Here is a 17,174-nt window from a genome sequence, read left to right as displayed (position 1 = left end):
CTAGCCTGCTGCCCTGGGGTGCAGAGGAGAGGGCTCTATTCTGGCACCAGGGCTGAAGCAGAGTCAATTACTAGTCAGATTTTGTGCACAGAATAGGGATTGCCTTGTCTTGCCCTTTGCCTTTTCGTCGTCTGGGTGGGGCAGCAGACACCACCCACCCAATTGCCAAATGAACCAGACAATGTGAGTCAAAACCGAGTGTGTGTGCATTTATTTATTTTATATTTGTATCCTGCCTTCCTCTGCCAGCAGGCCCCAGATGGGACTGCCTCCCCGCTGCCCAAGTGCTGGTCTGATCGCTCCTGTCCCCCTTGAATGTCCAGTTTCTCCCTTTACAGTTCTGGACTAGAAAGGGGCACATTATGTGGGGGTCCCGGTCGCACCGCTGACCCCCCTGCTCAGCCACACGACTTGCCTTGAAGGGGAGAACAAGGAAACCCTTCAGACTATGTTGGGTTCGATGAGACTTTGCTGAAAGCAAAGGAAAGCTTTATAAAATAAATACTTTTGACTTTTTGGTTGGCCTGTGTTTCTGATGAGCAACCCCTGTGCCCCTCTCTTCCTTGGAACATAAAAGCATAAGAGTGCCCAGTTTTCTCAGTCGCCTGTGGGAAGCCTGCAAGCCCCTCCTGTAGTTTCTGGTATCTGGAAGCATTTCTGCCTCTGACCATAGAGGAAGAGCGTAGCCATGGTGGCTGATAGCCATCACTTGCCCTCTTCTCTGTGAATTTGCCCACGTGCAGAGAGGGCTTCCGTTGCACTCAGCTCCCTCCTCTGTGGTCTTCTCAGAAGAGACAACTTGCTGGCCACTGTGAGGACAGGATCCAGCTATGGCAGGGCTTCCCAAACTTGGGTCTTCAGCTGTTTTATGGACTACAACCCCCATCATCCTTGACGGCTGGTCCTGCTAGCTAGGGACAATGGGAGTTGTAGTTCAACAACACCTGGTGACCCAAGATTGGGAGACACGGAACTTTTCTTGCGTTCCTACCCAAGCTGCTTTGGATCATGTAAGATCACCACATCCCAATGGTTCTAGTTACAGGTAGGTAGCTGTGTTCATCTGCCGTAGTCGAAACAAAATAAAATAAAATTTAAAAATTCCAGTAGCAGCTTAGAGACCAACTAAGTTAGTTACTGGTATGAGCTTTTGTGTGTATCTGAAGAAGTATGCATGTACACGAAAGCTCATGCCAATAACAAACTTAGTTGGTCTCTAAGGTGCTACTGGAAAGATTTTTTAAATTAAATTTTATTTATTTTTTTGACATCCCAATGGGTTGAGCCATTACAGTCATACCTCGGGTTACAGATGCTTCAGGTTGTGTTTTTTCAGGTTACGGACCTGCTGAAACCCGGAAGTACAGCAACAGGTTACTTCCGGGTTTTAGCAGTTGCGCATGCACAGAAGCGCTAAGTCATGCTTTGCACATGCGCAGAAGCACTGAATTGCAACCCACGTGTGCACAGACACGGCGCTGCGGTTTGCGGACGTGCCTCCCGCACGGATCACGTTTGCAACCCGAGCGCCCACTGTCTTGTGCTATTACAAGAACAGAACCTCTCCCAAGGCTTGGCCTGGGCTAGGGGTCACCTGCTATTGGCTTCTTTCTCCAGCTCCCTGAGTTTCAATGCAGCCTGCAATTTTCTACCAGCCTTGGGGTACGGTTGGGATGAAATCATATGAGGGGTGCCAGAAAGAATGTCTGTTGGAGCCCGAAGGGGAGGGAAGGAAGGCAGCAAGATGGCCAGAGAGAAAGGAAGGGGTGTCGGGATCTCTACGCCCCCAAGTGATGGGCCCCTTCCATGGTCCAGAGGCAGAGAAAGGGGCTGAGGGGGCTGGTGCCCTAGTCGAGGGGCCGGAAGGTGAGCAGAGGGGGCTTCTCTGGCATGAGGATGAAGCCATAGACGGTCTTGAGGTCTGCCTTGGAGACGGTATCGATCTTGAAGTTACGCAGAATCTGAAACAAGAAGCACAACACGTGTGAGACTGCAGGTATGCTGGGGTGGGTGTTCCTCAAGTGGATGGCAAGGGACCCCCTTTCTCTCCTCACCATTGCCTGAAAACAGGGACCACCAACCTTTCTGAGCCCGTGGGTGCATTTTGAACAAGCGCAGTGGGCACCAGTCACAAAACAGCTGTGTCTGTGCCAAGGAGTAAGCCCCAGTGAACCCAGTGGGGATTACCATATTTTTCGCTCCATATTTTCCTAAAAAGTAAGGGGAAATGTGTGTTCGTCTTATGGAGTGAATGCAGGCGGGAGGTTCTGTTCAGTGCTCCCTTTAAAGAGCTGTGTGGAGCGTGTGTGCGGCTCTTCGGGGCTTTTCCCTGAGGAGGAAGAAGGGCTGAAGAATTTTTTTTTTCTTGTTTTCCTCTTCCAAAACCTAGGTGCTTCTTATGGTCTGGTTGCAGTGGGTGGGTGGGAAGTGGGAAGCTCCTCCGCCATACCCACCTACCCACCCCCAACGTCAAGCATGGGGTGCCACCCCCAGGAAACCATTCCACCGTGGGCACCTGGGATTTGCCACGCAACACTTTTGAAGTCAGAGTGAAATCGGCGTTGGGGGAGCCACCCCAAAACACAATATTTCAGAGGGGACCAGTGGCCTGTGGGTAACTGTGGGCGACACCCATGTACACGGACTCCAAGAAGAGGGGTGCAAAGGCATTGAGCAAAGGGTCATGTGTGCATCCCCACATTGTGGCGCCTCCCAAGACGCCGGGCAGAGAATTTCTCCCACCTCCTGGACCTGCAACCCCGCAACTCACATGCATGAGGAAGAGGGTCATTTCTGCCTCCGCCAAGCGCCGCCCGATGCACTGCCGTGACCCGAAGCCAAAGGCCAGAGCCTTGAAGCTGTTGTCCTCTTTGCCAGTCCAGCGGCTGGGGTCGTAGCGCTCGGGGTCCCTGAAGACCTCTGGGCTCCGGCCCATGGCATAGAGCCCCACCTGGCACAAAGTCTGCAAGGGAAGGAGCACAGTCTTGAGCGGAGGCTCCAGGGCAACGTCCTTGGCAGCTGAAATCAAGCTCTGGAGCTTCCAAAGGTCGTAGCTCGCTTGTACGTTCACCAGGGACATTCAGTCCCTCCAACAATAGTTGCTCCAGGCCGATAGGTGGTCACTTCACTCAGCCCATCATTGATCAAACCTCCACACAGATCTGGTAAAGGGACCCCTGACCATTAGGTCCAGTCGTGGCCGACTCTGGGGTTGCGGCGCTCATCTCGCTTTACTGGCCGAGGGAGCCGGCGTACAGCTTCCGGGTCATGTGGCCAGCAGGACTAAGCCTCTTCTGGCGAACCAGAGCAGCGCATGGAAACACCGTTTTCCTTCCCGCTGGAGCGGTACCTATTTATCTACTTGCACTTGGTGCTTTCGAACTGCTAGGTTGGCAGGAGCAGGGACCGAGCAACGGGAGCTCACCCCGTTGCGGGGATTCGAACCGTCAATCTTCTGATCGGCAAGCCCTAGGTTCTGTGGTTTAACTGACAGCACCACCCGCATCCCTTTTATATATATAATTATTTTTTTTTGCCCTAATTCTCCACCCAGTTGCCAGGACTAAGAACATGAAGCTTCCTCTTGGGGAGCTGATCACCCGTCCCACCACCAACAGCCAGGTCCAGGTTTGGGAGAGTAGACAGGTAGCTCAGAGAAGGAGGATTTCTGAAGGAGGCTGGTTCGCCTCATCCCCTTTTGGAGCATCTTTTGGAGCCCTGCTGCCCTGTGCATTCTCAGGGACATCCAGGCTGCCTGTCTGGGTGTATCAAAAGGACTTCTTCTCACCCAATCCACCAGGCAGACATAAGGCTGAAAGATCCCATTGTGAAGCCAAGAAGGCAAGGACGCACCAGGCATTAAGAATGTAAGAGCCTGCAGGATCAGGCCAATGGCCCGTTGAGCCCAGCATCCTGTTCTCATAGCAGCCAGCCAGATGCCCCAATGGGAAGCCCACACGCAGGATCTGAGCAGAAGAGCAGCCCTCTCCCTTCCTGCGGTTTCCATCAGCTGCGATTCAGAAGCATGGCTGCCTCTGACTGCGGGAGCAGAACATAGCCACCAGGGCCAGTGGCCATCAATATGTGGGATGTGAAACACAAGAGCAGTCAAGCACAACATTCCTAGAGTGAACATGTTTGCACATGGGGAGGAATGTTTGTCCAGCCAGCAGGTCAACTTCCTGTTTCCTTCTGGGCTGAGACAGACTTCCTCTGCATGTGACTAGAGGTGGGCGTGGCCTCACCTGTGCAGGTAACAACAAAAGCACAGGGCAGGGCAGCCATCTCCCTCTCTTTGACTACATGCATCGAAGAAGCAACATCTGCTTAGCCAAAGGACAAAGGGACTGTCACCTTATGAGATGTGTATGTTACTTTTCTAAGCTAAGTCTGCCTTCTGGGATCCGATTGTGAACAGAATGTGAGTAAACTCTTTTTATACTTTTATAGAAGACTGTGTCGTGTCTTATCTTTTATGAGGGAATAAGGGGGAAATACCAGAACAGTTATTCTAGAGGCTTTAGTGAGCTTGAGCAAACGCATCCGCTGCAAGTTTAAAAGGGGGAATGTTACTCTGCTAAACTGTGAACTTGTTAACACAAGTTGGAAAGGCCAGACAATATATCCTCTCCTGCATCCCTGAACATTCCCACACAATAGCCCTCTTCTCCTCCATGAATTTGCCTAATCCTCTTTTAAAGCCATTCAGGATGGGGACCACTCCCACCTCCTGTGGAAGGAAGTGCCATAAGGATAACTATGCACTGTCAGAAGGACTTTCTTTTGTCCGTCCTGAATCTCCCAGCATTCAGCTCCATGGGATGCCCTTGAGTTCTAGCGTTAGGAGAGAGGGAGGGAAACTTTTATATTTCCCCTTTCTCCATGCCACAGCTCCACAGCTCCTCTCTTGCCTACTCTGACTGGCTTGTCAGGGTCTCACTCTGCCACCCAAATCTGCTTTGAGTTGGTAGAAGCCAGAAATGGCGCCACTGACCAATGGTCCTTCTGCAAGGAGAGGAACGGTCTTGGCCAAGGCAGCCTTGATCACAATATCTCTGATGGGGGATAGAACTGTTGAAGATTCATTTCCCCTGTCTGCAGTCATGGGATTGTTGTCTATCACATGACGGTGTATGTTTTCATTCCACAGAGTGGGAAGTGATGGAGACGGGATGTTTGTGTTACTGTGTTCCGTGAAGAGGGACTGTTGTCCTTTGTTCTTTCTCTCTTTGCTGTCTGATGCGCGAGAGAGAGGGAGCCATGTTGCAGTGCTCCGTGTGTGTTTAGATGTAAATAAAGTCGATTAGCCAAAATGCTGAGTTGCTGAGGTCTGTCACGCGAACTGCGCCAACTCTGTGGATCCCTAAGTGTGCCAGTGTCAGTTGGCATCAGTCACTGTGATGTTTGGGCTGAAGAACGCTAATGAAGCTCCCGAACGATCGACCAGGAGGGAGAGAACATGCCATCTGGGCACGTGTCTCTGCCAGGATCCTACTCAAGTGTAGGACGAGATCCAGATAAGAACAACAAGAATTGGCATGGGATCCTGGCTGATGGGAAGGGGGCTGGGGGTGGCGAAGGGAGTCTGCAAAGGACACTCACCCCGGCTGGCACACAGTAGTTCTGAAGCACCACGTCCCTCATCGGGTAGCGCTGCACTGTAATCCCCACAGGGTAGAGCCTGCAAGAGAAGGATGTCATTGTGGCTTCCCAAAGAAAGTGGAGGAAGAGAATAATAGCATCATAGAATGTAGACTTGGAAGGGACCCCGAGGGTCATCCAGTCCAACCCCCTGTGAGGCAGGAATATATATATATTATTAAAAAAATTATTCATTTTCAATAAAAATCTACTAATTAATGACAAATTAAATCAAATCCACATTACAATAACCACAATACACCAATTATATATTCCAATTATAAAAAAAATTGGGACTTCCCATGTTCCAGATGTCTAATCATCCTCATTCATGTCTTTGCATTTGCGGCTATTTTTCAAATTCAAAACTAATATTATCCATCCTTATTCTCAGTCTCAGGCAGGAATATTTTTCCCAACATGGGGCTCGAACCCACGACCCAGAGGTTAAGATTCTCATGTTCTACCAACTGAGCTATCCCAGATTAGTACCACCAGAAGTTGTTTCAGGAAATCCATTCTTCATGCAGCTCATTGCTAATTCTTCTTCCATGAGCTTCCCAGTCTAATCCCAAGCTAATGGTTTTCATCCATCCTGCCCCCTCCCCCCACAGACACCTTGTGGGACCCATTTCCTCGCCAGGCATGGCACCCATCCTGCCCTCCTTACCTCAGCGTCTCCTTGATTGCTCCCTTGAGCAATGGCATGTCATTCATCACCTTGGAGAGCTCCCTGGATGAGACCGCAGCAGCCTTGACCTCTTCCCGAAGGGCTGTCTGGACTTGTGGGTTGCGGGCCAGCTCAAAGAGGGTGAAGAGCAGGGGCATGGCTGTCTGGAGGGGGGGGAGAGAGTCAAGGGAGGAAGAACCTCCTCGGATTGTGTGCCCCCCTCCCCCAAATAAGGGGAAGCTGGGCTGGATGAATCCCAAGACGGAATTAAGATTGCCGGAAGAAATATCAACAACCTCAGATATGCAGAAAGTGAGGAGGAATTAAAGAACCTTTTAATGAGGGTGAAAGAGGAGAGCGCAAAATATGGTCTGAAGCTCAACATAAAAAAAACGAAGATCATGGCCACTGGTCCCATCACTTCCTGGCAAATAGAAGGGGAAGAAATGGAGGCAGTGAGAGATTTTACTTTCTTGGGCTCCATGATCACTGCAGATGGTGACAGCAGCCACGAAATTAAAAGACGCCTGCTTCTTGGGAGAAGGGCAATGACAGGCCTAGATAGCATCTTAAAAAGCAGAGACATCACCTTGCCAACAAAAGTCCATATAGTTCAAGCTATCGTTTTCCCAGTAGTGATGTATGGAAGTGAGAGCTGGACCATCAAGAAGGCTGATCGCCGAAGAATGGATGCTTTTGAATTATGGTGCGGGAGGAGACTCTTGAGAGTCCCGTGGACTGCAAGAAAATCAAGCCTCTCCATTCTGAAGGAAATCATCCCTGAGTGCTCACTGGAAGGACAGATCGTGAAGCTGAGGCTCCAAGACTTTGGCCACCTCATGAGAAGAGAAGACTGACTGGAAAAGACCCTGATGTTGGGAAAGATGGAGGGCACAAGGAGAAGGGGATGACAGAGGACGAGATGGTGGGACAGTGTTCTCGAAGCTGCCAGCATGAGTCTGACCAAACTGCGGGAGGCAGTGGAAGACAGGAGGGCCTGGCGTGCTCTGGTCCAGGGGGTCACAAAGAGTCGGACACGACTAAACAACTAAACAACAACTCAAACATGCAGTTGTGTTAGAACTGGTGTTACATTTTCAGACTGTCTGGTCAGCAAGGTGGTTGCCAGATTCTGCACCCGCTGCCATTTCTGAACTGCATTCAAAGGCAACCCCTACTGTAGCAAAATAGGAAACCATAGTTAACGGAAAACTTCCCAATTTGTTGTCTAGCACAAAGGGAAGAGTAGGTTGCATGTGTGTCCAGAAGTCTGATTCATATTTCAGCAAGATAACATGCAAATAATCCGATTCTGGCCATTGTTTTCAGTGGAGGTTACAACTAGGAATATGTAATAAGGATTGTGGCCTTCCAAAGTGCAAATGCTGCCACTACACTCATTGTTACAAAAAGAGGAATGAAAACCACATGAAATGTCACTATTCAACACCTTTATGTAATTGTATTTCATGACTATTGTATTTTAATATTCTGTTGGAAGCCGCCCAGAGTGGCTGGGGAAACCCAGCCAGATGGGCGGGGTATAAATAAATTATTATTATTATTATTATTATTATTATTATTATTATTATTATTATTATTTATTGGTAGGGATGAGCAGCTTTCAATGTATAAAGCCATAATGTTTCTTCAGTAATGTAATTTCCATGTTGATCCAATTGAATCTCCGAGTCTTCATACACTCCACATTAAATTATTTTCTTCCTCACACCTGTTTTGTTTATTATAGGGTGGTATATAAATCATCATCATCATCATCATCATCAGGACACATTGGCAAAACCCACTGAAGCCAGTTGAATGGTCTCAGCCTTCGGCTTTTCCAGACTAACCGTGACGTGGTCTCTGGCACCTTCCACAGCAACCATTTCCGTAGCTGGGAGCAGTCGGTGGGGGGCTGGCCGGGTGGGAATAAGCCAGCAAAGCAGGGGGCAGGCCTTCCAGGACCCCTTGCAGGAGGTCCCAGGCTCTCCAGTTAAGGCTGGGCCGTATGCACCACCTGAAACCCAGGAGACCCATTGCTGCCAGTCAACGTGGCCAAGACTAAGCTCAAGCACCACCCATGGTTTGGCCTGGTCTGATGTTCCTGATCTGTTTATAGGGTGGGGCTCACCCACCGTGTCCACGCTGCCTGCCGTGAGCTCCGTCATGTTGGCCTTGATGGAGTCGAGGGGCATCTCTTCTTGCAGAAGCAGCTCGGCCATGATCCCAGAATACTTGCGGGGCTGCCCCAGGCAAAACTCCTGGTAGATATTCTGTATGCACTTGTCCGCTGCAGAAGCAAGGAGAGAGGTGGGGTTCAGGTCCAGGCGCAGTGAGAAGCGCCCCCCTCTCAGCCTTAGAAACAAGGCCACATCCAGGCCAGGGGTGGCAGGCAGGGACCCCAACAGCAGGTGGCGCCAGAGACAGTGGCAGGCAGGGCCGACTCCAGCCGAGTTTTGCCCCCATTCTCCTCCATGGTGGGTTACAAAAGGGGCACCGCTGAGACTGGGGGGGAGGGAGGAAGCGCCACTCTCTGGACTGGCTGTAGGAAAGATGGGAGGCAGGCAAGTGGGGTTGGCTGAGCACAAACTGAACCCAGGCCCCCAAAGGCACCCAAGGACATACATAGCACATTGGGACCCCAGGAGCTCCAAGGCCATGGCTGTTGCTGAACGGGTACCAAAACGAGGAATGAGATGGTTCCGGTTCCCAGCAAGAAAGAACCAGTCAGGGGCCTCCTCCTCACACACCAGAGATGGGCACCAGTGTGTTGGCAGCACTTGATCTCCTGGAAGTTAAGGGAAGCTAACAAGATCAAGCTTCAGGCCTCCACTGCCTGGTCCTGAATGGGGTAACTGTGCCCCTGAAGGACCAGGTGCGCAGCCTGGGAGTCATTCTGGACTCACCGCTGTCCATGGAGGCGCAGGTCAATTCTGTGTCCAGGGCAGCTGTCTACCAACTCCATCTCGTACGCAGGATGAGACTCTCCCTGCCTGCAGACTGTCTCGCCAGAGTGGTGCATGCTCTAGTTATCTCTCGCTTGGACTACTGCAATGCGCTCTCCGTGGGGCTACCTTTGAAGGTGACCCGGAAACTGCAATTAATCCAGAATGCGGCAGCTAGACTGGTGACTGGGAGCAGCTGCCAAGACCACATAACACCGGTCTTGAAAGACCTACATTGGCTCCCAGTACGTTTCCAAGCACAATTCAAAGTGTTGGTGTTGACCTTTAAAGCCCTAAATGGCCTCGGTCCAGTATACCTGAAGGAGCATCTCCACCCCCATCGTTCTGCCCGGACACTGAGGTCCAGCTCCGAGGGCCTTCTGGCAGTTCCCTCATTGCGAGAAGTGAGGTTACAGGGAACCAGGCAGAGGGCCTTCTCGGTGGTGGCACCCGCCCTGTGGAATGCCCTCCCATCAGATGTCAAAGAGATAAACAATTCCCTGACATTCAGAAGACATCTGAAGGCAGCCCTGTTCAGGGAAGTTTTTAATGTGTGACATTTTATTGTATTTTTAATCTTTGTTGGAAGCCGCCCAGAGTGGCTGGGGAAATAATAAATTATTATTATTATTATTATTATTATTATTATTATTATTATTATTATTTCCTTCTCTCCTTCTGCTTCTTTGGAGGGCGGGAAGTCCCTGCCCATTAAACTGTGCCTGTTAGATATCTGGTACTAAGTGGGGTGACTGTGCCTCTGAAGGACCAGGTGCGCACCTGGGGGTCATCTTGGCCTCACAGCTGTCTGTGGAGGTGCAGGTTAATACTTTGTCCAGCGTGGCTGTCTACCAGCTCCATCTGGTACGCCGGCTGAGACCCTACCTGCCTGCGCACTGTCTTACCAGGGTGGTACATACAGTGGTACCTCTGGTTGCAAACGGGATCCGTTCCGGAGGCCTGTTCGCAACCTGAAAAGAATGCAACCCGCATCTGCGTGTCTGTGCACACGCGGGCCGCAATTCACCACTTCTGTGCATGAGCATGATGTCATTTTGCGCGTCTGCGCATGCGTGAGTGGCGAAACCCGGAAGTAACCCTGTCTGGTACTTCCGGGTCGCCGCAGGATGCAACCTGAAAACGCGCAACCTGAAGCAAACGTAACATGAGATATGACTGTACTCTGGTTATCTCCAGCATCTACAGCCTCTGCAGCTAGCCTCTCTGTCCCATGGCCACCAAGTGTCCCTTGTCCAGTGCCCACTGCCAGCCCTCGACTGGTCCATCTAAGGCCAACTCACGCAGGCCCAGGACAGTGAAGCAGGGACTGTGTCACATTCCTGCTCCAGACAGCGCATGCTCCCTGCATGCTTAATTCCAGCTCAAAGGTGAATGGAGCGCTGCTTGCCCTGCCACCCACTCAGACCAAGCCATGCAGCTCAGCCGCTCCTTTGCACCCCAGCAGGCACGGGGGAGCCACTGCCCCATGGTCCTCTCCCCTCTCCCCCCGACGAGGGATCTGGGACTCACCATGCTTAAAGATGGCGTCCCAGGCCTCCATGTGATCTCGCCAGAGCTTGTTGTTCACCCAGCGCATGACCCCGGGCGGCAGGAAGAGGAGGGGCAAGGTGGTGCGTAGCATCGTCTCCACGGTGTCGATGAAGCGCTGGGACTCCGGATTGGGATTCTCGTCGAGGAGGCCCAGGCGCTGGCCATACAAGGCGTAGCTGCTGGCTGCCGGGATTGGAGGAAGATTGGAGGTTAGATGTCACAGGAGAAGAGGGAGCTTTCCAGATGCACTCTCTCATCCCAAAGGAAGGAAGGAAGGAAGGAAGGAAGGAAGGAAGGAAGGAAGGAGGGAAGGAGCGTCCTCCTCCACAAAGTTTCGAATCCTAGGCAATATTCCAGGGGAATATTCCTGTGGAACTCTCTCCCACAGGAGGCAGTAATGGCCAACCACCTGGATGACTTTAAAAGAGGGCGAGAACAATTCATGGAGGAGATGGCGTTCAATGGCTTTGAGCCACGATGGCCAGGATTTGCCAAAGGCAGCAATACTTGTGAATACTAGTTGAACCGGACCACGGATTTTTGTAACTTTTAAGGATTATTGGCTGCCTGATTTTCATCACTGAATATATTGAAACCTGGCAAAACTTTAAAAGTGAGTAAACTGTCAAGCTTCTATTTTTCTTGTTTACCTAAACAGTCTTTGTTAAGAGAAAAACTTAAATGGGATAAAAGTAACCTAAATCTGCCTAAAGCATCCATGGATATCGTATTTATTCCAGAAGGCTATGCAACCTTGTCCTAAATAATAAATAATAATAATAATTTTTATTTATACCCCGCCCTCCCCAGCCAGGGAGGCTAACACCAGTAAAATCACAATAAAAACATAATGGGCGGGGGGTGGGGGGACAATTTAAAATACAGGTTAAAATGCAATTTAAAATGCAGCCTCATTTTAAAAGTCAAAACCATAAGGGGAGGGAGAACATAAGGGTCAGACTGAGTCCAAACCAAAGGCTAGGCGGAACAGCTCAGTCTTGCAGGCCCTGCAGAAAGATGTCAAGTCCCGCAGGGCCCTAGTCTCTTGGGACAGAGCATTCCACCAAGTCGGGGCCAGTACTGAAAAGGCCCTGGCCCTAGTTGAGACCAATCTAACCACCTTATGACCTGGGACCTCCAAAATATTGTCATTTGTGGACCTTAAGGTCCTCCGCGGGACATACCAGGAGAGGCGGTCCCGTAGGTACGAGGGTCCTAGGCCGCGTAGGGCTTTAAACGTCAAAACCAGCACCTTAAAGCTGACCCTGGACTTCACCGGGAGCTAGTGAAGGCTTCTAGAGATAAGCTGCAGGTGGGTGGTGATTTTTCAACTCTGCTGAAATAGGTATTCGCATTCTTACACAAGTAAGAAGAGGAGGGAGAAGAACTCCCCCCCCCCCAAAAAGGCCCGTACCTTCCAGGGTGAAGCGGAAGAGGTCGTGGTAGAGGTCAACCGTGAGCGAGCGCCGTGCGTTCTTCCTGATCAGCCGATGTATGGACTCGGCAAAGTCCTCGGCCACCGTGTTGAGGAAGGGCAGGAACTTCCGGGTGCCCACAGGGCTGATCACCTCTTTGTTGAGGATGAGCCGGTCTGAGCGCCAGTCCTCCCCGTTCCTGCGTGGGAAGAAGACCCCAAAGTGAGGTGGGAGACTCTGCGCCTGGAGTGCTTGGCTTGGCTTCCTGTGCAGGGACTCCATCACCCACCGCTGATCCTCGCTTGCCCCACCTTCCCTCCTGGGCCTGGCACCCCAATTGCCACCCTCTCATCACTCAGAGGTAGCTCAGTGGCAGAGCATCTTCCTTGCATGCAGAAGGTCCCAGGTTCGAGTCCTGACCGCATCTCCAAGAAGGGCTGGGAGAGGCTCCTGCTCTGAAATCCTGGAATTTGGCTGCTGCCAAAGCCACTTCCGCCCTATGGAGGAGGTGGGGATTGCACAATTGGGGGGATTTCCGGCCACATCACCCCCTGGCCGGCCAATCAGCTGGCTCTGGGGGCGTGGCCTGCCCTATTTAAGGCAGGACGCGGCCGGGGATCTCCCTCTTTGCCGCCTGCCAGCTGTTCCTGCTTTTCCCACCCTCCCACCCTATAAGGTTTTCGTTCCTTGACCTTGCTATGGACCTTGGTTGGTCGCCGTTGAGGGGCCTGGTAAGAATTTTTCCACTTGGCAAATTGGCACCAGCCCCTTGGTTTTCGCCTACCTCGTAGCAAATCGTCACAACTTTCTGGGTATTGGCGGTTAGGCATTGGTATTGCTCTGTAGATGGAAGAGGGGAGGAAGCGCCATCACCTGCCCCGCATATTGAAGTGTAGTCCGGTAAAGGATTCCGGGGGGCGTGGCCCTGTCCGAAGCCTATGGAGGTGAGGGCCTAAGGCATGCCCCCTATCCGTGACCATGGGGGAGTTCATAGTTGAAGTGCATCAGCAGGACTCCCCCTACTGGTGGTTAACCCTTCCCGGACTTCAAGCGGACGGGCTGAAGCCGGATATAGTCAGTTAGGACCAATGCCTAAGCCAATACCGCTCATCACCTGTAACCAATAAAGTTGTGGCCTTATTTAGCCCATTAACCTTAATAATTGTGTCATGTATCATTATTTCCACTAGGGGGGAACTCTCCACACAACCAGTGCAGCCAGTGCTGAGCTAGATGGAGCAATGATCTGAGTAGAAGGTAGTGCTCTGTGCTCCTCCTGCGTTCCCCTTCCTGCCTCGGAGCTCAGCATTGCCTCCACATATTCGGAGGGTACCTGAGGTCCTCTAGACTCCAGCTCCCATCAGCCTCAGGCAGCATGGCCAGTGGTCAGCCATGAAGGGTGCTGCTGTCCAGTAACACCAGAAGAGCACTGATTTCTTGGGTTGTTCCGTGAAGGCCACTTTTAACCAGAGGAGCTGAGATTCAAGAGGAGGCAGACGTGTCTAATTTCAAAACCATATTGGCTCTGGTACGTTGCGGCAGCAGGGACTGGGAGAATCGCAGAGCCACAGAAAGGACCCTGCAATGAAGGAATCTTTCACCCAAAGCAAGACTCAAATCCACAACTCTGATATTAAGAGTCTCATGCTCCATCAACTGAGCTAAGAATGCTTTGAGGTCATTCTGACAAGGGATGAGAACCAGCATTCCTGAGACGCAGTGCAGTGGAGTGGTTAGAGCAGCCTTTTATCAAACTTGAGTCCCCAGCCAGGTGTTATTAGACTACAGCTCTCATCATCCCTGACCGCTAGTCCTGGCAGCTAGGGATGATGGGAGTTGTGAGCCAATAACATTTGGGCACCCAAGTTTGAGAAAGGCTGGATTAGAGTGTTGGGCTGGTCCTGGCGAGACCTGGGTTTGAATTCCAACTCGGCCATGAAGATCACTGGGTGGCCGTTGGTCAGTCACTGCCTCAAAAGGTTGTTGTGGAGATTAAATGAGGAGAGGAAGAGGAACCATGTACCCACACGGTCCCATAAATAAATAAATGGGAAGTTATCCCACTGCATGAGGCCGTCCCAACCATCGGGGGGGGGGGCACTGGGTGTGGGAAATGCAGAAGTCATGCCACTAAAGTTCCCGATGCCACGTCCAGCAGCAGCAGCAGCCTGCCCTTCTCCACTGGCCTCACTCACAATAGGAAGACTCCGCATTTGTGGTTCCGCAGCGTGCGATGGGCGATCCACGAATTGATACCCATTCGGCGTGGGAAGATCCCCTCGGACTGGAACAGAACGGCAGCATCGCGGGGCAGGAGCAGGTGGACGGAGTCGTAGGTGCCCAGCGTCTCCCTGCCAAGTGGGACGGAGTCAAGCCCTTGAGATATGGACCCCCCCCCCGAGAAGGCCCCTGACAAATCCCAGAACCAGAGTGCAGCTCCCGAAGTGCAGAATAAACAGAAAAGTTCTCTCTCTCTCTCTCTCCTCTCTCCTCTCTCTCTCTCTCTCTCTCTCTTTCTCTTTCTCTCTCTCTCTCTCTCCTCTCTCTCTCTCTCTCTCTCTTTCTCTCTCTCTCTCACACACACGCACTGCCCTCAACAGAAATCTCTGCCCTCAACAGAGGGCTGATTCATACATGCAGATAGTAGGTGTTTCTTTTATATAAAAAAAACAACCTGGCTTGTAGGATGTACTAGCTGGTGGGTCTGCATCGTTCAGCAGCCGTGGGGTTAATTTATTTGGCTTGGTGAAATTGCCTCCCTAGGGAAGCCCAGCCAGCCCCAGCCTCCAATCCTTCTAGCAACCTTCTTGCAAGGTAGTTTTTTAAGGAAGCCTGTTGGGTGTTCTCCTTTGGAAGCAATGCATTTGAGGAAACATCACAGAGCAACCGACAGAGCAAGACCCCGTGCGGAAGGCCACTGAGTATAAATCCACCTCCATTGGGCTGTTAATGTGTGAGTGACCTATTGCCGCACAACCCCACACTAAGGCGGCAGTCTAATACTGCCTGATACTGAAATCAGGTCTAGGAGCTGAGCGGCGGCTCAGACGAAGACCCTGGGCTGTGGTCTTCCAAGCGCAAGCCATGCATGGCCACGCAAGCTCATGCAAGTTTTAAACGGCTCACTACCACACTCTGCCTCAAAATCTGCATTGGTTGATTTGCACAAATACTGTTGCCCTTAAACAGCCCTTGTTATGGGACTGGAGTCTGAAATGGGCTGAAACCCACGGGTTGAAATCCACAAGACACTTTCTGGGGACCAAAGCCCTAAGATTTGGCATAGACAGAGTCCAACCAACACGCCCTGGTTCCTGGAAAAAGACGGAAACGGGCCATTTATGCCCCTGTCCCCCAGCAGAAAGCATGATCCACACACATCCCACACTTTCCAATGTGGTTCTTCCCCACATTTCTCTCTGCAAAAAGTCTGGGGTTTGTTTTTTTTTAAGAATGTGGATTTGCTGTGCTAAGATGACAGGACACTTTGATTTAAACGCGAGGTTATTGTTTTCTTGCTTCTGGTTTAACTATTTATTTGTGGTTTTATCTTGCATTTTAATCTTGCAAATGGCCCTGAGCTCTCTTGATGAAGGACAAGTACAGTGGTACCTCGGGTTAAGAACTTAATTCATTCCGGAGGTCCGTTCTTAACCTGAAACTGTTCTTAACCTGAAGCACCACTTTAGCTAATAGGGCCTCCCACTGCCACCGCACGATTTCTGTTCTCATCCTGAAGCAAAGTTCTTAACCCAAGGTACTATTTCTGGGTTAGCGGAGTCTGTAACCTGAAGCGTCTGCAACCCAAGGCACCACTGTATATAAATCAAATAGATAAAATTAGATTAAACAAAACTCTAAGGCGCGTCTGGATTGCTTCTGCATAAGAGTGTCCACCTGAGAGCGGGTTTGGAACTCACCTGTAGATGGGCCCCAGGTTCTGGAAGTTCTTCTGCATGATGTGGTGGAAGTTTGGGAAGCTGTTGGTCCTCCAAAACTGGTACAGGTTGACCCAGGCGTTAGGGCTGCTGCGGGGGATGGCCTCAAAGGGAAGCGCCCTGGAGATTGGTGGCTTTGGGGCCACGGCCGGCGCCACAGAATGGCGTGGCTGCCCCGAGCAGAAGGAGCGCAGGACGCGAGACGGAGCAGACCGGGGGCTCATCTGACCGCGGGCTCCCATCTCCCCTCCCCTGCCGTCGCAGCACCCTAGCAACCTCCTGGGTCTTCTGGTTCCTCTCCAAGAGCTCTCCCCCGAGGAGGAAGAGAGCGAGGGGCCTTATAACCCTGCCAGGGCCTCCCCTGGCCAAGGACACAGCGCCATGCAAGCGCACCTCCTCCCGGCCGTGTCAGAAATGATGACATCTCCATCGGGGACACATCCCTCTCCGCACTCGCTGCCTGTGCACCAACCTGGAACATTGAATTCTCAAGGCAGAAGGGACCTCAAAGGCCATCGACCCAGCCAGGCCCTGCCAACCAGAGCACTACAGAGCTGCCGGCATCCCTGCATCCGCTCCATAGCTCAGCCACTGCTGCGGCTGCCTCTAAAATTGAGAGCAGCCGGCAAAGACCCTCTCCACACTGCCGCTGTCAGGCACACACAGCCCAACATTTTCATTCAGCTCCTGGGCCCTGAAAAGCCCACTCTCTGTATCCATTAACTGCCAGGAAGTCTAAGGAAAACCTGTACTTGTTTAGGGAAGTTTTTAATGTTTGACGTTTTATTGTGTTTTTAATATTCTGTTGGGAGCTGCCCAGAATGGCTGGGGAAATCCAGCCAGATGGGTGGGGTATAAATCTACAGTCATACCTCGGGTTACAGACACTTTGGGTTGCGTGATTTCGTGTTGTGCACCGCGCCAAAACCCAGAAGTACTGGAACTGGGTTTTGGCACTTGTGCATGCGCAGAAGCAGTAAATTGCACTTTGCGCATGTGCAGAAGCATCGAA

At 51.4% G+C, this 17,174-nt stretch overlaps 1 protein-coding gene across 1 annotated transcript; it reads right to left on the bottom strand.

The window, feature by feature from the left end:
- Positions 1-194: 194 nt before the first annotated feature.
- LOC128416955 (cytochrome P450 11B, mitochondrial-like) lies at positions 195-16,679 on the bottom strand. Its single transcript, XM_053395072.1, has 9 exons — positions 16,145-16,679; positions 14,420-14,575; positions 12,224-12,423; positions 10,789-10,992; positions 8,449-8,603; positions 6,311-6,474; positions 5,602-5,680; positions 2,771-2,962; positions 195-1,961 (listed from the first exon to the last, which is right to left on the bottom strand). The coding sequence occupies exons 1-9, from the start codon at positions 16,402-16,404 to the stop codon at positions 1,848-1,850; spliced, it is 1,524 nt and encodes a 507-aa protein (XP_053251047.1). The 5' UTR covers positions 16,405-16,679; the 3' UTR covers positions 195-1,847.
- Between the last annotated feature and the right edge of the window lie 495 nt (positions 16,680-17,174).

This window comes from Podarcis raffonei, chromosome 7, assembly GCF_027172205.1.
Source record: "Podarcis raffonei isolate rPodRaf1 chromosome 7, rPodRaf1.pri, whole genome shotgun sequence".
In the NCBI taxonomy this organism is placed as follows: Eukaryota; Metazoa; Chordata; class Lepidosauria; order Squamata; family Lacertidae; genus Podarcis; species Podarcis raffonei.
The sequence above is the reverse complement of the archived record's forward strand: the minus strand, read 5'-3'. Positions and strand labels throughout refer to the sequence as shown.